Source organism: Lemur catta, chromosome X (genome assembly GCF_020740605.2).
Source record: "Lemur catta isolate mLemCat1 chromosome X, mLemCat1.pri, whole genome shotgun sequence".
In the NCBI taxonomy this organism is placed as follows: domain Eukaryota; kingdom Metazoa; phylum Chordata; class Mammalia; order Primates; family Lemuridae; genus Lemur; species Lemur catta.
Window position 1 is genome coordinate 67,933,613 of NC_059155.1, and position 15,830 is coordinate 67,949,442.

Sequence of the window (15,830 nt, forward strand, 5' to 3'; positions counted from 1 at the left end):
TGATTCCAAGTTGTTGATGGGTGAAGGGGCCGTTATCACTTCCTCTGAACATATGTGTTAAGGAAATGTAGGTTTAGGATGAGGAGCCCTTAGCAGAAACCTGGGAGGTGGGGGGTACCTGGTAATCAAGACGAAGTTATGAACAAAGGTCAAGGCGTGGCCAGACCACCTCGTCATGACTGTGTGCTTCTTCCACGGGCATGGAAGCAGTTTGTTTTCACCCCAAACTGGACTACTGGATCCTAAATAGTTTACGTTACGGACAACTAATGTCTTCTTGTGACGCACCGGCATGCTCTAAGATCTAAGCACTTTAGGAAGGGACAAGCCGCCATCAGCGAGGTGGACAGAGGTTTGGTTACAAAACACCATGCTCTGACATCTGCAGGCAGGTGGCAAGGAGGCCAAAGTTGAGGCACAAACACTGATAGTGACTTTTGAAGCAAATTGAAAAAAAAAAAACCCTAACATATTAAGGCAAAGATTCTCAGTTGGGGTTCAGGGGGAAGTGTTATTGAAACAACATAGGGTTTTTGTTCCATGGCTTTGGTTTATTTTAGTCACTCTTCTGGGTTAAATGACACCCCCATCCATATGTTCATGTCCTAACCCGCAGTAGCTCAGAAAGTGCCGTTATTTGGAAACAGGGTCATTGGAAACATAATCAGTTAGGATGAGGTCACACTGGAGTAAGGTGGGCCACTCATCCAATATGACCGGTGTCCTTATAAAACCAGGACGTTTGAACACAGACACGCATAGCTGTGAGGACACAGGTGTGAAACTAGAATGCCGCCACAAGCCGAGGAACTACCAGAAGCGGGAGAAAAGTCACGGAACGGATCTGCCCCTAGAGTGTGTCACAGAGAGCACAGAACTGCCCACACGGCCATCTGCCACCTGCATGCAGCCTCCAGAACTGGGGGGCAATAAAATCACTGTCCTTTCAGCCCCCTGGTTTGCGGTGCTTTGTTTTGCCAGCCCTAGGAAACTATTAATAATAGGAAACTATTATTTCATTTTGAATTTTAAATAATATTAAGAGCAGTATTCAACGGTATTATTGCATTTTTATGTTCCTTCATGTGCAGTTTTGATTTATGAATTTAATTGAGTGTGACCCTGCATTAGAGAACTGTACGGATTCTATGCTTTACATGGATATCGTGTCTTTGGAAATACTTGGAACAACCATGTGATGTAGGAATTCATAAGACTGTTCTTATTTATAAGCAATTGAAAGCCATTTTCTTTATTATTATATCAAAACTTATCGAGGGCTCTTGGAATTCTGACTTTGCCACAGTGAGTGACATGATTAACTGTGAATAATATTCCTTGATGCGGGAGCGCAGGTCTCTGCGACCTTCTACATCATTACTCCTTGTGCGCGAAAGCAGTCACATCAATGCGCTTTGCGTCTTGCCAGAGAGACAGCAGCCTTGACTTCACAGATGGTCGCAGGTGGTCCTCATAAACACCTCTGTGATGGTCTTATAAAAACATCATCCTTCTCACTTAAGGAAAGAAGAAATTAATCTTCCTGGGGAATGAGCAGCCTGGAAGGTGAAATAAAGCCTTTTCACTCCAAGTGAAACGTGCCTTCTATGAGAATATTCTTTTTGCCTGAATCAACGATATTTTGCACATTTTTGGACTTCCTCGGCCCTAACTTATCATCTACAAAGGGAAAAGGAAGTTGGACTCTGGCATTTCTCACAATCTAGAGTCTTCCTCAGAATGTTGAGTGACCACCGTAGCCAATGACATTCACATGTTATTCACATACATGACCCTTGTTACCTCCATGATTCTACATAGTCTTAGGTGTGGTAATTTTGAGGTTTAGTGCTATCACCAGACACTGCGATTCCTGCTCCAACCTTGTTCTTCACTAACCTTTTCCCCTCAGACATTAGTGACCATTTCTTTAAAAGGTTCCCCATTTCATGTTCACTTGCAGGATGTGGTTTGTTTGTTTCATACTCTTGGTCCTGCCCTTGAGTATTATGGAATTTAATACCTGTGTGACCTTCTTCCCTAACACCCAGCCAGGATGGACCTCGTGCTGTGTTTTCCCCTTCTGGCTCTGACCTTTTCCTTAAGCATGGCAAATGTTTTGGGGAAGTTACTAGAGGACTTGGTTAATTAGAGAATCAAATACCAGCAGGGAGGAAATCGGAAAGTTACGCATGTGCAGCTCCTCACCCCTTTGCTCTTTAATGGCTTTGAGAGGTTTCACGAGGAATTCAGGGATGGCAAAGCCAGTGCCACAGGGTAGCGTGTTACAGGGACACTGTAACCTTTTTCCCTTGGAAAGTTTCTTGTATTACGAGACAATGACATGTCATTAGCGAGTTACCTTTGACTTGTTTTCAGCAAGAAGATGGATTAAATGACCCTCAAAGGTCTTCTCTAATTTGTAATTATATGGTATCATCTGAGTCAGAATTGTACAGTTTACAAACATTTTGAGTGGGTATTTGCAATCACATTTTGGGTCCCTTTCCTGTCCTGGTTGTATTTAGAGAACAGGCTTGGCCGTATTCAAATAGGTCCTATTCTTTAGCGGGGAGAGACCACCAGACACGCCCACTCAGCCCAATGCTTTGCAGGGAGAGCTGTTAGTGGTGTGGAAGAAGTTCTCAGCTCTGGGGTCCTACGTGTCTCGTGTGATTAACTGTGAAGTCAGAATTCCAAAAGCCCTCAATACACTTCGATCCAACAATTAAGAAAATGCTTTTCAACCGCTTATGAATAAGAGCAGTTCCTGCACACTCCGGACAAGATTGCATCCTGATGCGGCTAAGAGATCTCGCAAGTTATTGTTTCAGGGAAAGGCTACATAACTTGAGTTTCTGCCAAAATCTCTCTTGATTAATTTTGTTCATGTATAAAATATCCTACAATAAAAACACAAAACAACAACAGTTTAGGAAAGAAAAGACCCAAGAACATAGTCATTATATGTCACTTAAAGTATACTTGAGCGTGTGGTAAATGTGTATCACATCATAGTCTTTCCAGAGAATTATAAAAGGATATAATTAGGAGTTGGGGAAAGTTATGTAAAGTCTTTCTTTTTCTGTGTTGGTCTTGCAGTTTTTCTTCTTTGATGATGATTTTCATCTTCACAGGGACTTTGAAATGGGGCTAACATTTGCTTTTTAATTCATTTCTCTTGTTCCTTTCCATTGTTCAGTACACAGCTCTGCACTACAGTTCCTTTTAAAAGCACTGGCAAAAAACAACTGCCCGGAACAAGTTGAAACAACAATACGTTCTTCTTGGGTGAATGTCCTTGAGAACATAATTTTTTAGTTTTAGGGTAAGTATATCAAGCTGAAGTGAGGTTGGAATGCACCCTAAACTAGCCTGGTTGATTGAGAAAAAGTCTGGGACTTGACATGAGGTGTGTTCTTGGGCTACCACGCTCGTTCACCAGCTGTCTTGCTGCTCAGCGTGATTCTGCCTCTATGTTCACCACTGGACAGGCTACACTTCCATGGTGCCATTCCACCCTGTCACCCCTGGTTTAAATCGTCTGACACCCTCATCTTTGTCAAGAAATATGCCTCCTATCGTTGCACCTTTCCCTGACCTTGGTTTTTCCCCAAACCCCATCAGTGGGAGACAGCCTACTCCCTCATACTTGAAGTGTACGGGAAAATGAATGCTTTTCACAGGTTGATTTATTCTTGAAGCATATTCCAACATTTTGAGAATTGAGCTCATCATGCTACTGGGCAGCACTCTTGGGCTGCCACACAGCTGCAGCAGCCACCTCGAAGGTCCCAAAGCACACCTGGGGCTGGGAATACCTGGACAGCCACCCCAAACTGAAAGGAGGTGGGCCCTTTGTCTCCCAGCATCAATCAATCCATCGTTGGACTTGAACTTCCTCTTAACGAAGTGCCTAGTCTTGGGCCAGGCAGCTCTCTTCACCCAAATACAACTTCAGGGTAGACAAAGAGGGATTTCTCTGTGAACTGTTACGTCTTAGCACTCTCCGCAGCCCAGAGGATTTGCATTTCAGTCATGGGATGTGGGGACCGAGTGGTACACCATGACGATATCCACTGCAGACAATTACTCTTTTATTTTGTACTGCAAATTTCTCCTCTTTTGGGGTTGATGAACTTGCAGCCACTGACACACCTGCAGACCTAATCATCAGCCCCAGCTCTCCTACCGGGGGATGCTTTCAACTCCACTCTTAGATACTTTTAGATACTTAGATACTTTCAACTCCACTCTTAGATACTTTTAGATACTTAGATACTTTCAATTCCACTTTTCTGCTGAGTTCAGACATCTACCATTTTGGTGCTTTCATTCCCTCTTACACCTGCTCTGCACCACGAGACCCTCATCCATAATCCCCCAAAGTTCTGGCAACCCACTGACCTCATCTTTACCAAGTGTGCTTCACGATAAGAAACATCCAGAGCATTCATTAGTCTACGGATGCCAGGGTCAAATCTAGGCCTTTGGAATCAGTCCCTGAGAACCTCTGTCTCCAGGTTGCTTCTTTGCCCCAGGACGTTTGGAACCACCACTGTTACATCGGCCCTTCCTCTTTTAAATTTCTCCAGAATCATGTCTAGAGTTCAAGATACATCCTTTTCTTTTTTTTTTTTTTTTTGTGAGTTGCTTCATTTTCTTTCCTTTTGGCCACTCGATAGCTGCAAAATTTTAACCCTAAAAACACCTAGCTGTAATAGCTGCTTCCTTGGATGTATCTGTGCAGTGCCGGCACTGCTAAAGGGAATGCCAAAATCCAGAGATGCTCAAGTCCTGATAGGAAACGGTATTTGCATACAACCTACGCACATCTTCCCGAGTACTTTAAATCATCTCTAGATTACTTATAATACCTGATACAATGTACATGCTATGTAAATAGTTGTTATACTACACTGTTTAAGGAATAATGACAAGAGAAAAGTGTGCATGTTCAGTAGACACAGCCATCCATTTTTTCCCTGGTATTTTTGATCGTCTCTTGGTTGAACCCCTGTGTGCGGATACTTACATGTTAGGGGGTGGGCAGAGTCTAGGTCAGACATTGCTGGAGATGGCCATGAAGACTGGGCCACAGCTAGATCAGTCAGCACAGCCTCCTGGTGTTGGGAATGGCCCCTTCTGTGTTCAGATGCCGCAGAGGAGGTTGCTGGGACTCGGCCCACAGGTGGCTGCCAGCAGCCGTCCTGCCAAACGGCTTGCCGCATGGTCGGGCTATAATCATCTTAAACAATGCACAAGCTTTATCTTTGCCGTTTTCAATATCACAAAGCAAAACGTGCTTTTGCATCAAACCTTAAAGGAGTCTTTACATTTCACGATTATGCCCAGAGACCCAATACATCATTTACCCCAGACTTTTTGGTCCCTTTCTGTCTTTCTTCCTTATCCCATTCAGTTCCTGTCTGCTACTTCTTCCTTTCTCCTCTTTCCAGTGTAGCTTTCTTGACCATACTCAAGCACGAACAAATTATGACCACTTAAGTTAGGAAAGCTTTACAGTCAGGGTTAGATACAGGGGTGGGGAACCTGTAGCCTTACGACCACATGTGGCCTTCTAGGTCTTTAAGTGCAAATGATTTGTCTTTAAGAACAAATGATTTGTCCTGTAAAATTTGCATTCAGTCAGAAGGCTACACTTAAGGACCTAGGAGGCCACAGGTTCCCCATGTCTGAAGTACCTGAGGCAGGTGTGGATGACTAAGACTCCCCACATTGGAGAGGGAGAACCCTTGGAGCGCGTTGAAGCAGATGGTCATTTGTACACGATACACCCAGCACCTACGCCCTCATACACTTGTCACGTGGTTGCATAAGCTTTCCAGACGAGCGGGCATGGTGACAGGTGAGACAGTCCTGGATTTAGGCAAAGTCACACACAGGGGAAGTAAAAACTTGAGAGTTATGTCTGGGCATGCTTGCTTTTACAGTCTGCATTCATCGACACTTTTTCTTGTCCTTGCTGTGAAGGAGGGCCTGTGAGGAGGATGGAATTTATAGAGACATTTCTCTACTTTTTAGATTTCCCATGAACAAAGTTACCTGTTGAAGTTATGGTCGGTGCTCGATTGCTGATGCCTCCCTTCTTTTGTAATATGAGCCATTTACCAAGTTTTAGTTCTTCCATTTAATGTTCTCCCTAAACCTATTGAAAGTTGGAATTATTTCAGCACAACTCATTTATTTCATCTTGAAATCTTCTTGGGTTTTATTATACACGACTGTGGAGAGGCCATGATTTACCAGAAAATATAAATTTTGTCCAAATGGAATACATGAGAAACTTCTGGGTATATTGATAATAGAAAAGAATACACTTACAATAATAAATGAAATCAATTATATAACACAACAGTTCCAAAGTAATAGAAACATAATCTGGATTAAAATGAATTTCTAAATTTTAATCCATTCCTTAAAAAAGAAAAAAAAACCCTTACACTTAGCAAGGGCATGAAATTGCCAATTGAGAGTCACAGCTAATTATTTGTAGTTTTATAGCCCTGATTGGTAAAGTTAAGGTCTATAGTGATTTATCTGAGACAGTTTCAGTTTCAGACATTCTGTCCTATTGTTGACACTAGGTTGGTGTGTGTTTCTGAAACTGTGTGCTGATTAGTCCTTACGGCTATTCCACACCAGCACCTGCTTGTGTTCAAGAAAACGTGAGAAGTCTGTTAGTAATTCTCTTTTCAAATGGTGTATCTAGATAACTAGTTTTCCTTTATCTTCATCCTTCCGCTGTGGGTTTTCCTTGAGTGAATGACGTGTTTTCTTTTCTTAAAGCTTTTGAAGAATTATTTTTCTTTAAGGAAAAATCAAAAGGCTAGAAATAGAAAGACTTTGAAAATGTCATTGAAATAATGGCTGGGCGCAGTTGATTGAACTTATATAAACTCTTTGAAAGTCGGATTGACTAGCATTCGTGTTTGATCTGGTTAAACCAATAAAATGCAGGATGTAATCTTTATATAATTGCAAAAGTCCCACTGTCTAATCCTACCTGGAGGTCACAGTAATGATTCTAGAGACAAACGTGTTTCTAGCCTAATGCCCTTGGACACTTTATCTTTGTTGGCTTTAAGCCAGAACAAGACGTTATTGCAAATACTGAATTTTATTTTTGTTGTCAAGTGGCTTTACTGGTGAAGGCTATTGTAATCTGACTAAGAACTTCCCCCGGGGCGGGATGTTGAAATGTACTGGATTCTTGTATTTTTTCGTTGCTCTCCTACTCAAAGAGCATTACAGGTAAGCAGCGTAGGCGGTTGGTGATGGTGCAAAGTACACATACACCTGGCCTAAACAAAGTGGTCAGAGTTAATCGGGAGTTTACCGGCATCCCTGATGCTCTTAGGCAGGGCTCTCAGAAGTTCTTTGTAGAGAGAAATCGCATGGTGAATGCTGACTGATAAAGGCAGAAGCACGGAACAGCTGCAAAACCTTGGCGTGGGGGAAGTTATTTCAAGAAAAACAGGAAACCCCAAATCCAAAAAGGAATTAGAGGTGCACTTTGAGGAAAAATATATATGAGCATGCATGGATGTGTGTATCTCTGTGTGTATGCATAGAAGGTTTCTTCCTGGAAAAAATTCCACGAATAAATTCAAATGACAAATGATGTAGTGAAGAAGTTTTGGAATAGACAAATGATTATTAGATCTAATTGGTACTAATAGCTGCTAACATTGGTAAGAACATGGAAAACAATCCACAATCAATATGGTAAAAGAGACAGACCATTCACCGTAAAAGAAATACAAATGGTCAATCAAAGGAAATGAAAGCAAAAATACTAGACCATTGCCCACGCATTGTAACGGCAACTGTTGAAAGATTGCTACCACCCAAGGGAAGAAAAAGGATGGGAAGGCATCCCAAATACTGCATTTTAGTATTGGCAGCACTAAATACTTTTGAGTCTCAGTAATAGGATGGAATCAGTTCGTCAATTGAGAGCTGGGAGATTTTAAGTCCAGGATTTGTGTCCTACTCCCGAGGGCAACAATCATGGCAAATGACAACAAAATCACATCCATAACACCAATGGATGTTTTCTAATGATGTTCAACTCTGTGCCGAACATTTTGCTAATCCTTACGTGGATTATCTTTTTAATCTTCCCAAGCATCCTCCGACATACTGTCTTCACTAATAAACAAAACATCATTCTAATCATAATAATCTTTCATGATTTCTTGCTATTGCCCCAAATATTTCTTTATAATGTCAGAGCTTTTCATTGTATGGTTAGTGGGAAATTTTTCTCAGAATGAAAATGCCTTGATTGAGGTAATGCATTGATGTTAATTCCCAGTAAAAGGTGAGGAGTCCCACAGATGGGCTCTGTTGTTGTTGGCTTCTTGGTCATTTTGCATGGCGTGTATGAGCTGATAGGCTGGGGCAAGTCGAGTTCAGGAGAGGAGGAAAGTCAGCATGGGGCAGGGTGCAGGGGTTGCATTTGGGCAGTGGAGGCAACACCTGCTGGATTCTTTGTGTTTCTATTGTTGAAATTTGGCCATTCTACCTATGGTCAAAGGGAACAAGAGGAAGCTAATCAGAGTGTGAAATGTACCCGGCTTGCCAGGACTCTAATCCTCTATTTTTTTTTTATTAACCCTCTGACATTTACTAAATAAAAAGTTCTCTTTCCAGAGATAATTCCAAATCCCTTGTAATCTGCTTTCTATCTGTTTGCCCCATTTCCCCTCCTATTCTCTGCAGCCAGCCATCCATCTGACCTGCTGCTTCCTGAACGTGGCAGGTTCAGGACCACCCAGACCAATTTTTACCTCTCCTTCCAAGATTATACATCTGGAAATTCCTTCAAAACCGAGTGTCCATCTCACTCCTTTGTTTAAGGGAGGTTTTACCTGTTCTGTGAGTTTCTGCTGAGTTTAGTCACTGGCTTTGTGAACCTGGATATTTTACTTGGTTTCCCTGACTACAGGTTTCTTGACTGTGAAGTGGATGCACGAGGCGTATGTCATTACGTGGGATGATTACGTGTGATGAGTGTGTAAAACACCAAGGCAGGTGCCTGTCACACAGCTGTCGTCAATATAATAATGATAATAATAGTCAAAGGTGTACCACCACATTAGCAACATTTTATTAACCAACAATTTGGGGGCAAGCAACTGTTGCCACAGCTGCTTTGGAAGCCCCCAATCCTGCGCAGCCTGGGAGGACGGACGCCGTCTCTCTGAGCACCAGGAGCTGCACTCGTGGCTAATGTGACATGGACAGGCGAAGAGGAAGTGTGAAGTCCCATCTCTAGGACCACACTCCACTTGGGGAGCCGAGATGTAGACAAAAGAAAACACATTGTGCAGCAGGAGATGGTGCGACACACCCCCAAGAGCCGTGCAGCAATTGCAGAGGTCACTGAAGCCCCCTTGTCTCCTCCAGTGGTGAGGTCCTGCCCATCTGTCCAGAAAAAAGAAACATCTAGAAGGGAAGGAGGTGGAATCTGCCCCGATGTCCAGGTTTCTGGCCCAAGGGGCAGGACTGGCTGACCTGACCCGGGGAGGCTGCAAGTCTTCAAACCATGACTGTGGCGACCGAGATCGTCAGGAACCGGCCGTGACCCAGTGTCCAAGGTCTGAGTCCGTCGGCATCAGCTCTGAGTCTCTCGATGAGGCGCCTCGCTGCTTCCTGTCACCCGGCCATGCATATGGCACCCTCAAGCTGGGGCCAGGATGTGCTCGGACACATGTGGTCCTCGCAAGTCCCGGCAGCAGCCACCTCTGCCCCAGGTCGACAGGGTGTGCCCTTCCCGGAGGACACCAAGAGAGGCCATCACGAGGGAGGTCCTCCAAAAGCTGCCCTGTCCCTGCTCCCAGCTTCTGCGTTCCACACCTCCCGATGTCCGGCCCCCGCTTTTGGCAGTTGTCACCCTGCCCTGTTCAGAAACATGCCTCAGTCTGTGTGACCCCCACCCCCACCCCCTGCCCAACCCATGAACTTTTAGTTTGTTACCAGCCCAATGACTGCTTTTGTAAAAGGGCACACACTCCGCTTTCTTTCTTGCACCTTTCTGACACCTCGTTTTCCAGTGACTGAACCACGCCCTTTCTTTGTCCAGCTTTGGCCTCTGCCCAGCCTACTTATTTCTCCGGTGTAAACCCTGCCAAAAATCATGCTTAGCTTCACCCCGGGCTGCTCACGTACATCCCCAGCTTCAGTGCTTGCTTGCCCAGACGGTGAGGGAGAGGTGCGGGCCCACGGGGGGTGCGTGGAGCTCCGCAGGCGGGAGGGGAGGCTGCCACTGGACTGGCGCAAATCCTGGGTGTGTGTAAGACTCCCTGGGCATGAGGGCTACGAAGGAGAGATAGGGCTGTCTGTAGAGAGGCTTCGTAGCTAAAGCGTTAACACGGGACGGAGATATCTTCACACAGAGGAGGAAGGCTTCTGATCCTACACAGTTAAGACTGACTTAGTGGTTTTTGGCATTCTGTAACTAAGGTATATTATTACTGGGAATGGGGCATATTAAGATATATTACTAGGAGTGGATGGGCAAAATGTGGTACATCCATACAATAGAATTTGTCATTAAAAAAAAAATGAAGTACTAATATATGCTACAGTATAGATGAAGTAAAATTGCTATAGCATTTAGTATAATGTAAATATTATGCTCAGTGAAAGAAGCCAGACACATATTGGATGATTCCACTTATGTGAAATATCTAGAACAGGCGAATATATAAAGTCAGAAAGTAGATTAGTATTAAGAGTTGCCAGGACGAGGCAGCCAGGAGGAAGGACAGAATGGGCGGGACTGAATGGCCATGGGCTTCCTTTTGGGCTGATGAAAACGTTCTAAAATTAGTTATTGGTGATGGTTTGAATATGCTCAAAACCACTGAATTGTGCAGTTTAAATAAATTTTATGGTATGTGAATTATATTTCAATAAACTTGTCATAAAAATATTTTTAAACATATTTATTATTAGTTCAATTTTCTTTTCTCCTAACTGCAAACACATGTAATACTGCTCTATCCGTGCTGGTATTCTTCAAATTAAAAGTTTTTTGGAAGTTCACACCTAGGAAATGGATGACTTTGTCTCATCTCCGACTTCGTCCTTCAGAGAACCGAGGTCACGGCATCTTGGTTTCATGGTTTCATGGTTTCATTGGTTTCATGGTTTCTACCAGTTTTACCCACTACTCCAGCCTAGCACAATCTGACTTAAAAATATCACAACCTAAGTGAACACTGTGACCAAACTTTTAGTTATGTGGGATAAGAGGTCCTCAGGCAGAAATGCTCACGTTCAGGATAATAAGTCATAATCCCAATATTTGTTATAGATTGTGTCGTTCCTGGTGCATGAGATGTTGCTTTTGTGCTTGTTTACAGATGGGTAAACTAAGGCATAGGGTTATTAAATCCCTCGTGCATGCTCATGCATTTAGTGAAAGGGGAAACAAAGGCTTTTCGCAGGAAATCTTTCTCTCCAGCCCCAAGTCTTATTATTATAAATTGGTGGGGATCAGCAGTGTCCACAGTGCCTAACTTGCACACTTACTAAAGCTGCTCCCTGTGGAAGAAACGTGTAGTGTTCACTGTCCTGCTGGGCTGCTTTTCCTTGCTCAGCGCACCATGGAAGCTGGCTCGGATACTTTTCCCTTTCAGACAGCTTGGAATCTTTATTATTTCATATGTATTTGCTTAGATCATGAAGTCGATGACAAAATAGGAATTACATTAGAAACACGTTTTCTGTCTAGGGAAGAGGGGAACATCAGCTTTGCAAGATTGATCTTTTGTTAAAACACAAATATTTAAAAATGATACACATAAGTGATAATTTTTTTAAAATTATAAGTGTGTGTAAGTGTCATTTTCTATTAGAAGATTATTTAATGGGACAATATGTATTTTTTTCTTTCTGCAGAACAATGGTTCCCTGGTGTGGTGCCAGAATCACAAGCAATGTTCTAAGGTAAGTTTCCTTCAACTGTATTATTATCATGTAAAAAACTTTTAATTTTGGAATTATTATAGATTCACAGAAAGTTGCAAAGATAGCACAGAGAAATCGTATGTATCCAATTTCCAATCATGGTTATACTTTAAGTAATTGTAGAACAATGTCAAAAGCATAAAATTGACATTGGTAGAATGTATGCATATAATTTTATGACATTTTATCACATGTGTAGATTCAATTTGTGTATCTGCCACTGCCATCAAGATACATGTATCAATAGTTCTACATACTGCTTTGTTTTTCTCTTTGTCTGGTGATTTTCTGATAAAAAAATTAAAGAGAAAATGCCTTTTGGTTAGACTAGAGGATTTAATGCATTCTATCTACACCTAAATTATTTTGTATGTATTTCAGTTTGTTTGTAGGAATTGCTGGTAAAATAATTTGATTATGTATTTAAACAATCTCTTTTCCATTTTTTAGTATTCCTGGCTACACACTAATATGCTGTGCTTCTCATTGTATTGATTCCTATGTTTAATGGAATAACTTTGTTACCTTAGTCCCAAAATATCAATCTTTTCCTTTTTGATATGTTTATATATGATGATAACTCTAGCTCCAGCCTGAAGTAGGTTTTATAATCAGATTATGTAAATGAGTAAAGTTTACAAAGTTTGCTAAAAATATTGGAGCAACTTTGGGATCACCATAGTATTTGTTAAGATTTATTTCATGGACACTATGTTCAGCCCTAAAATTGAAATACTCGTTTGTTTTATAACCAAAATTTAATCTAAGGTATATATAATAATATTAAAAGAGCATGTTTATGAAGAGCATTATTATTTTATTATTATTGGATCTTTCAAACACATAAAATAAATGATTATAGAATAATATTCCTAAACCAAAAACTCTGTTATAGTGATATAGTCTAACAGTCATGCATACATTGTATCCTTTAATACACATGAATGTTATTTAAAAATAGAACAGAATTCTTACATGAATATGAAATAATTTGGGGAAGATGAGCTTTGCTTACGTTTGACTCTCTAGATCTTGGGCAGAAATGAAATGTCTGGTTACAATCTGTTTATACTTTTTATGTAATACTCTAAGCGTTTGCTCTGACAAGACATTTTCTAGCATCAATTATATTAATTGTTCTTCAACTAGAACTTTGGTAACTTGTTTATGTCATCATTGCAGATAAAGCACATAGTGCTATGAGGTTGACTAAAGTTCATAAATATCGTTTTTGTCCAATTTTGTGTTATTTGGGGGTTACATGAGTGGTAATTAGTTATATCAGTAGTACTTCTTATTTAAGCACTCATTTTCTCCACATCCCATCAAGAAATTAATTAGTTTTTACAGACTTAAGAGGAATTTGAATGGAAGAGGTTCATTTGAACTATTTTTCAAATTATTGCAATGAAAGAAATTTGCACCACCAGGGACCATAGATGGCTAAACCATATTTTGTGATAGAATGATCAAGGCTGGCATGAGAGACTTTGAATTTCACAAGAAAAGAAATCAATCCCTTTTGCCTGAGAGCAAGAATGAATCAATAAGTCACAGCCAACTGCAACAGGAACTTTGGAATATATTACCAAGCTGACATAAGTTTAAAGGTTGTCTTTAACTTGGGATTTTTGGGAATGAATCTTACATACTAATCAAAGTCTATCTCCTGTGGGTGTTATCACAGCCGGATACCTGTGCAGATAGTTACAGTTTGCCTTTCTGTTGGGATTCATGAAGTTCTACATAGGTTTTCTTATCTTAATTTTATTTTTTTGTCCAAGATATCCCAAATACTTTTTGGAATTAAATATTACTATAATACTGTAAAACATACTAATAAAATGTGGTATATTTTCATTCCAATGATACTTTTAAATCAATCCAATTTTAACAATGTACATTATTTTAAGGATTTATTTTAATTAATCTTTCTCTTAAATAACAAATTACTCCATGCCAAATATACCCGTTAGAGTATTCGTACACCTTTAGGGTCTACCTCTACTTTTCTCTTTGTTGATCCTCAATTCTTCCCCAATTCTAACTCTTTCCCGCCATCCCGAGGTCCCTTTGTCATCACCCATCAATGGGTAACGTGTGAGTGACTTGTCTGTGTCAGGTTCTGCTCACTGGCATTTTTAAGGAAAAATGGATGATATAGACCCCTGAGATCGCTATTTGCAGGCAGGATGGAGAGAAGAACTCTACAGCTAAAGAGACTTTAGGAATACTCCAGTATAATGTTTTCATTGTGCAGTTGAGGAAATGAGGCCTAAAGCAATGACCTATTTGACCAAAGACAGCCTCCACCTCTGAGGAAGTGCTTTTTCTTAGATTCCATTTTCCATTATACATCATTTCTTCAAAGACCAGCTTAGAAACGATTTTAGAGCATTTGACTGGAGATTTGAATGACGGGCAAAATACCCTGGTATTTAGTCACAGTACAGAAGTCAACACGTGTTAATGAGCCTTGTTAATATGTATGTTTCTTAGTGACTCTTTGCTTGTAAAGGAGGAAAAATGTCCTTCTCTCTACCCATCCTATGTTCACGGCTTAAGCTCGTATAACAACACATAAATTAACAAGAGAAAAGCATAAAAATCTATTTAATAAGTTTTTATGTGATACAGGAGCCTTCATAAAGAAAAGAAGACTCAAAGAAATGGTTAAATCTGTGTGTTTTGATGTTGGGCTTGATGACAAGTGGATACTCCTGGAGAAACATGGTAGGGCAAAGGGAGCATGGTGGCAATGGTAATACTTTAATAAACTGGGGAGACATAGCCAGGCCTGTGTGCTCAGATTCTTCCCTGTGACCTTCATCTTCAGAGATAAGGATGTTCCTTTCCTCCAGGTATAGGGAGAGCACCTCCCACATGAGGGTCTCATGACCTGCGTCAGGGGAGAAGAGTGCGTGCGTGTGCGTGTGTTGGGAACAGGTAAAGGAGACTTTCCTGCATCTGCCACTAATTTTAATACACCAAGGTGGCATATTTTGGGGTAGCGTGTCCTGAGCACCATCACCCTTTCCAATGTAACTTTCCATCAGACACAGTGTTCTAGGCCAGTCAGCAAATGATTCCTGTAAAAGATCACATAGTAAATATTTTCATCTTTGCAGCCCATAAGGTCTCTGTGGCAACTACTCAACTTTGCTGTTGCGGCACAAAAGCAGTGGCAGACAATAGGTAGACCAGGAAGAGTGGCTGGTTGTGCTCCAATAGATTTGTGGACACTGAAATTTGAATTTCACATAATTTTCACGTGATGAAATTTTACTTATTTTTGCAACCCTTTGAAAATGTGAGAACCTTTCTAACCTCACTGTTTGCACAAAGGTGACAAGCTAGATTTGGCCTTTGCTGTCATTTGTCAATCCCTGTCCTAGGCCATTGCATTCACACTTACAAAGCTGAACGAAAACAAAATAAAATTGCATTCTTCTGTCAAGTCAAAGAAATAGCTTAAAGTATTCAAGCTCAAACAAAAATGGACAGCTTCTGACATTGTTTATCAAGCATTGTTGGTCATCTTGCACAGATTGGTTGAAAGAATGAATAGCAAACAACAGTTTAAAAAATGGCAAATAAATAACTTACAATTAGTTTTTGAAAATCCAATGTTAAAATGCCATTATCAGAGTCAAGAAAAATTGTGAAAGACTTCAAAATGGGCAAAAGAAAAGATGATTTTCCTCTTCGCTGCACTTTTCAAGATGCTGTCCACTGTTCGTTGTCTGTGAAGTATTTTTCTACTCTGTCAATGGTAGAAAATTGATAATAATTCAGATAATTCTTATCCATGGAACTGCACGTGAATT

At 41.0% G+C, this 15,830-nt stretch overlaps 1 protein-coding gene across 1 annotated transcript in view; it reads left to right on the plus strand.

The window, feature by feature from the left end:
• The window catches only part of ANOS1 (anosmin 1), a 148,382-nt gene that overhangs the window by 15,825 nt on the left and 116,727 nt on the right, over nt 1-15,830 (plus strand). Inside the window, exon 2 of the mRNA XM_045537960.1 lies at nt 11,935-11,982. Within this exon, the coding sequence (XP_045393916.1) occupies nt 11,935-11,982 (48 nt within the window). The remainder of the gene's footprint in view (nt 1-11,934; nt 11,983-15,830) is intronic.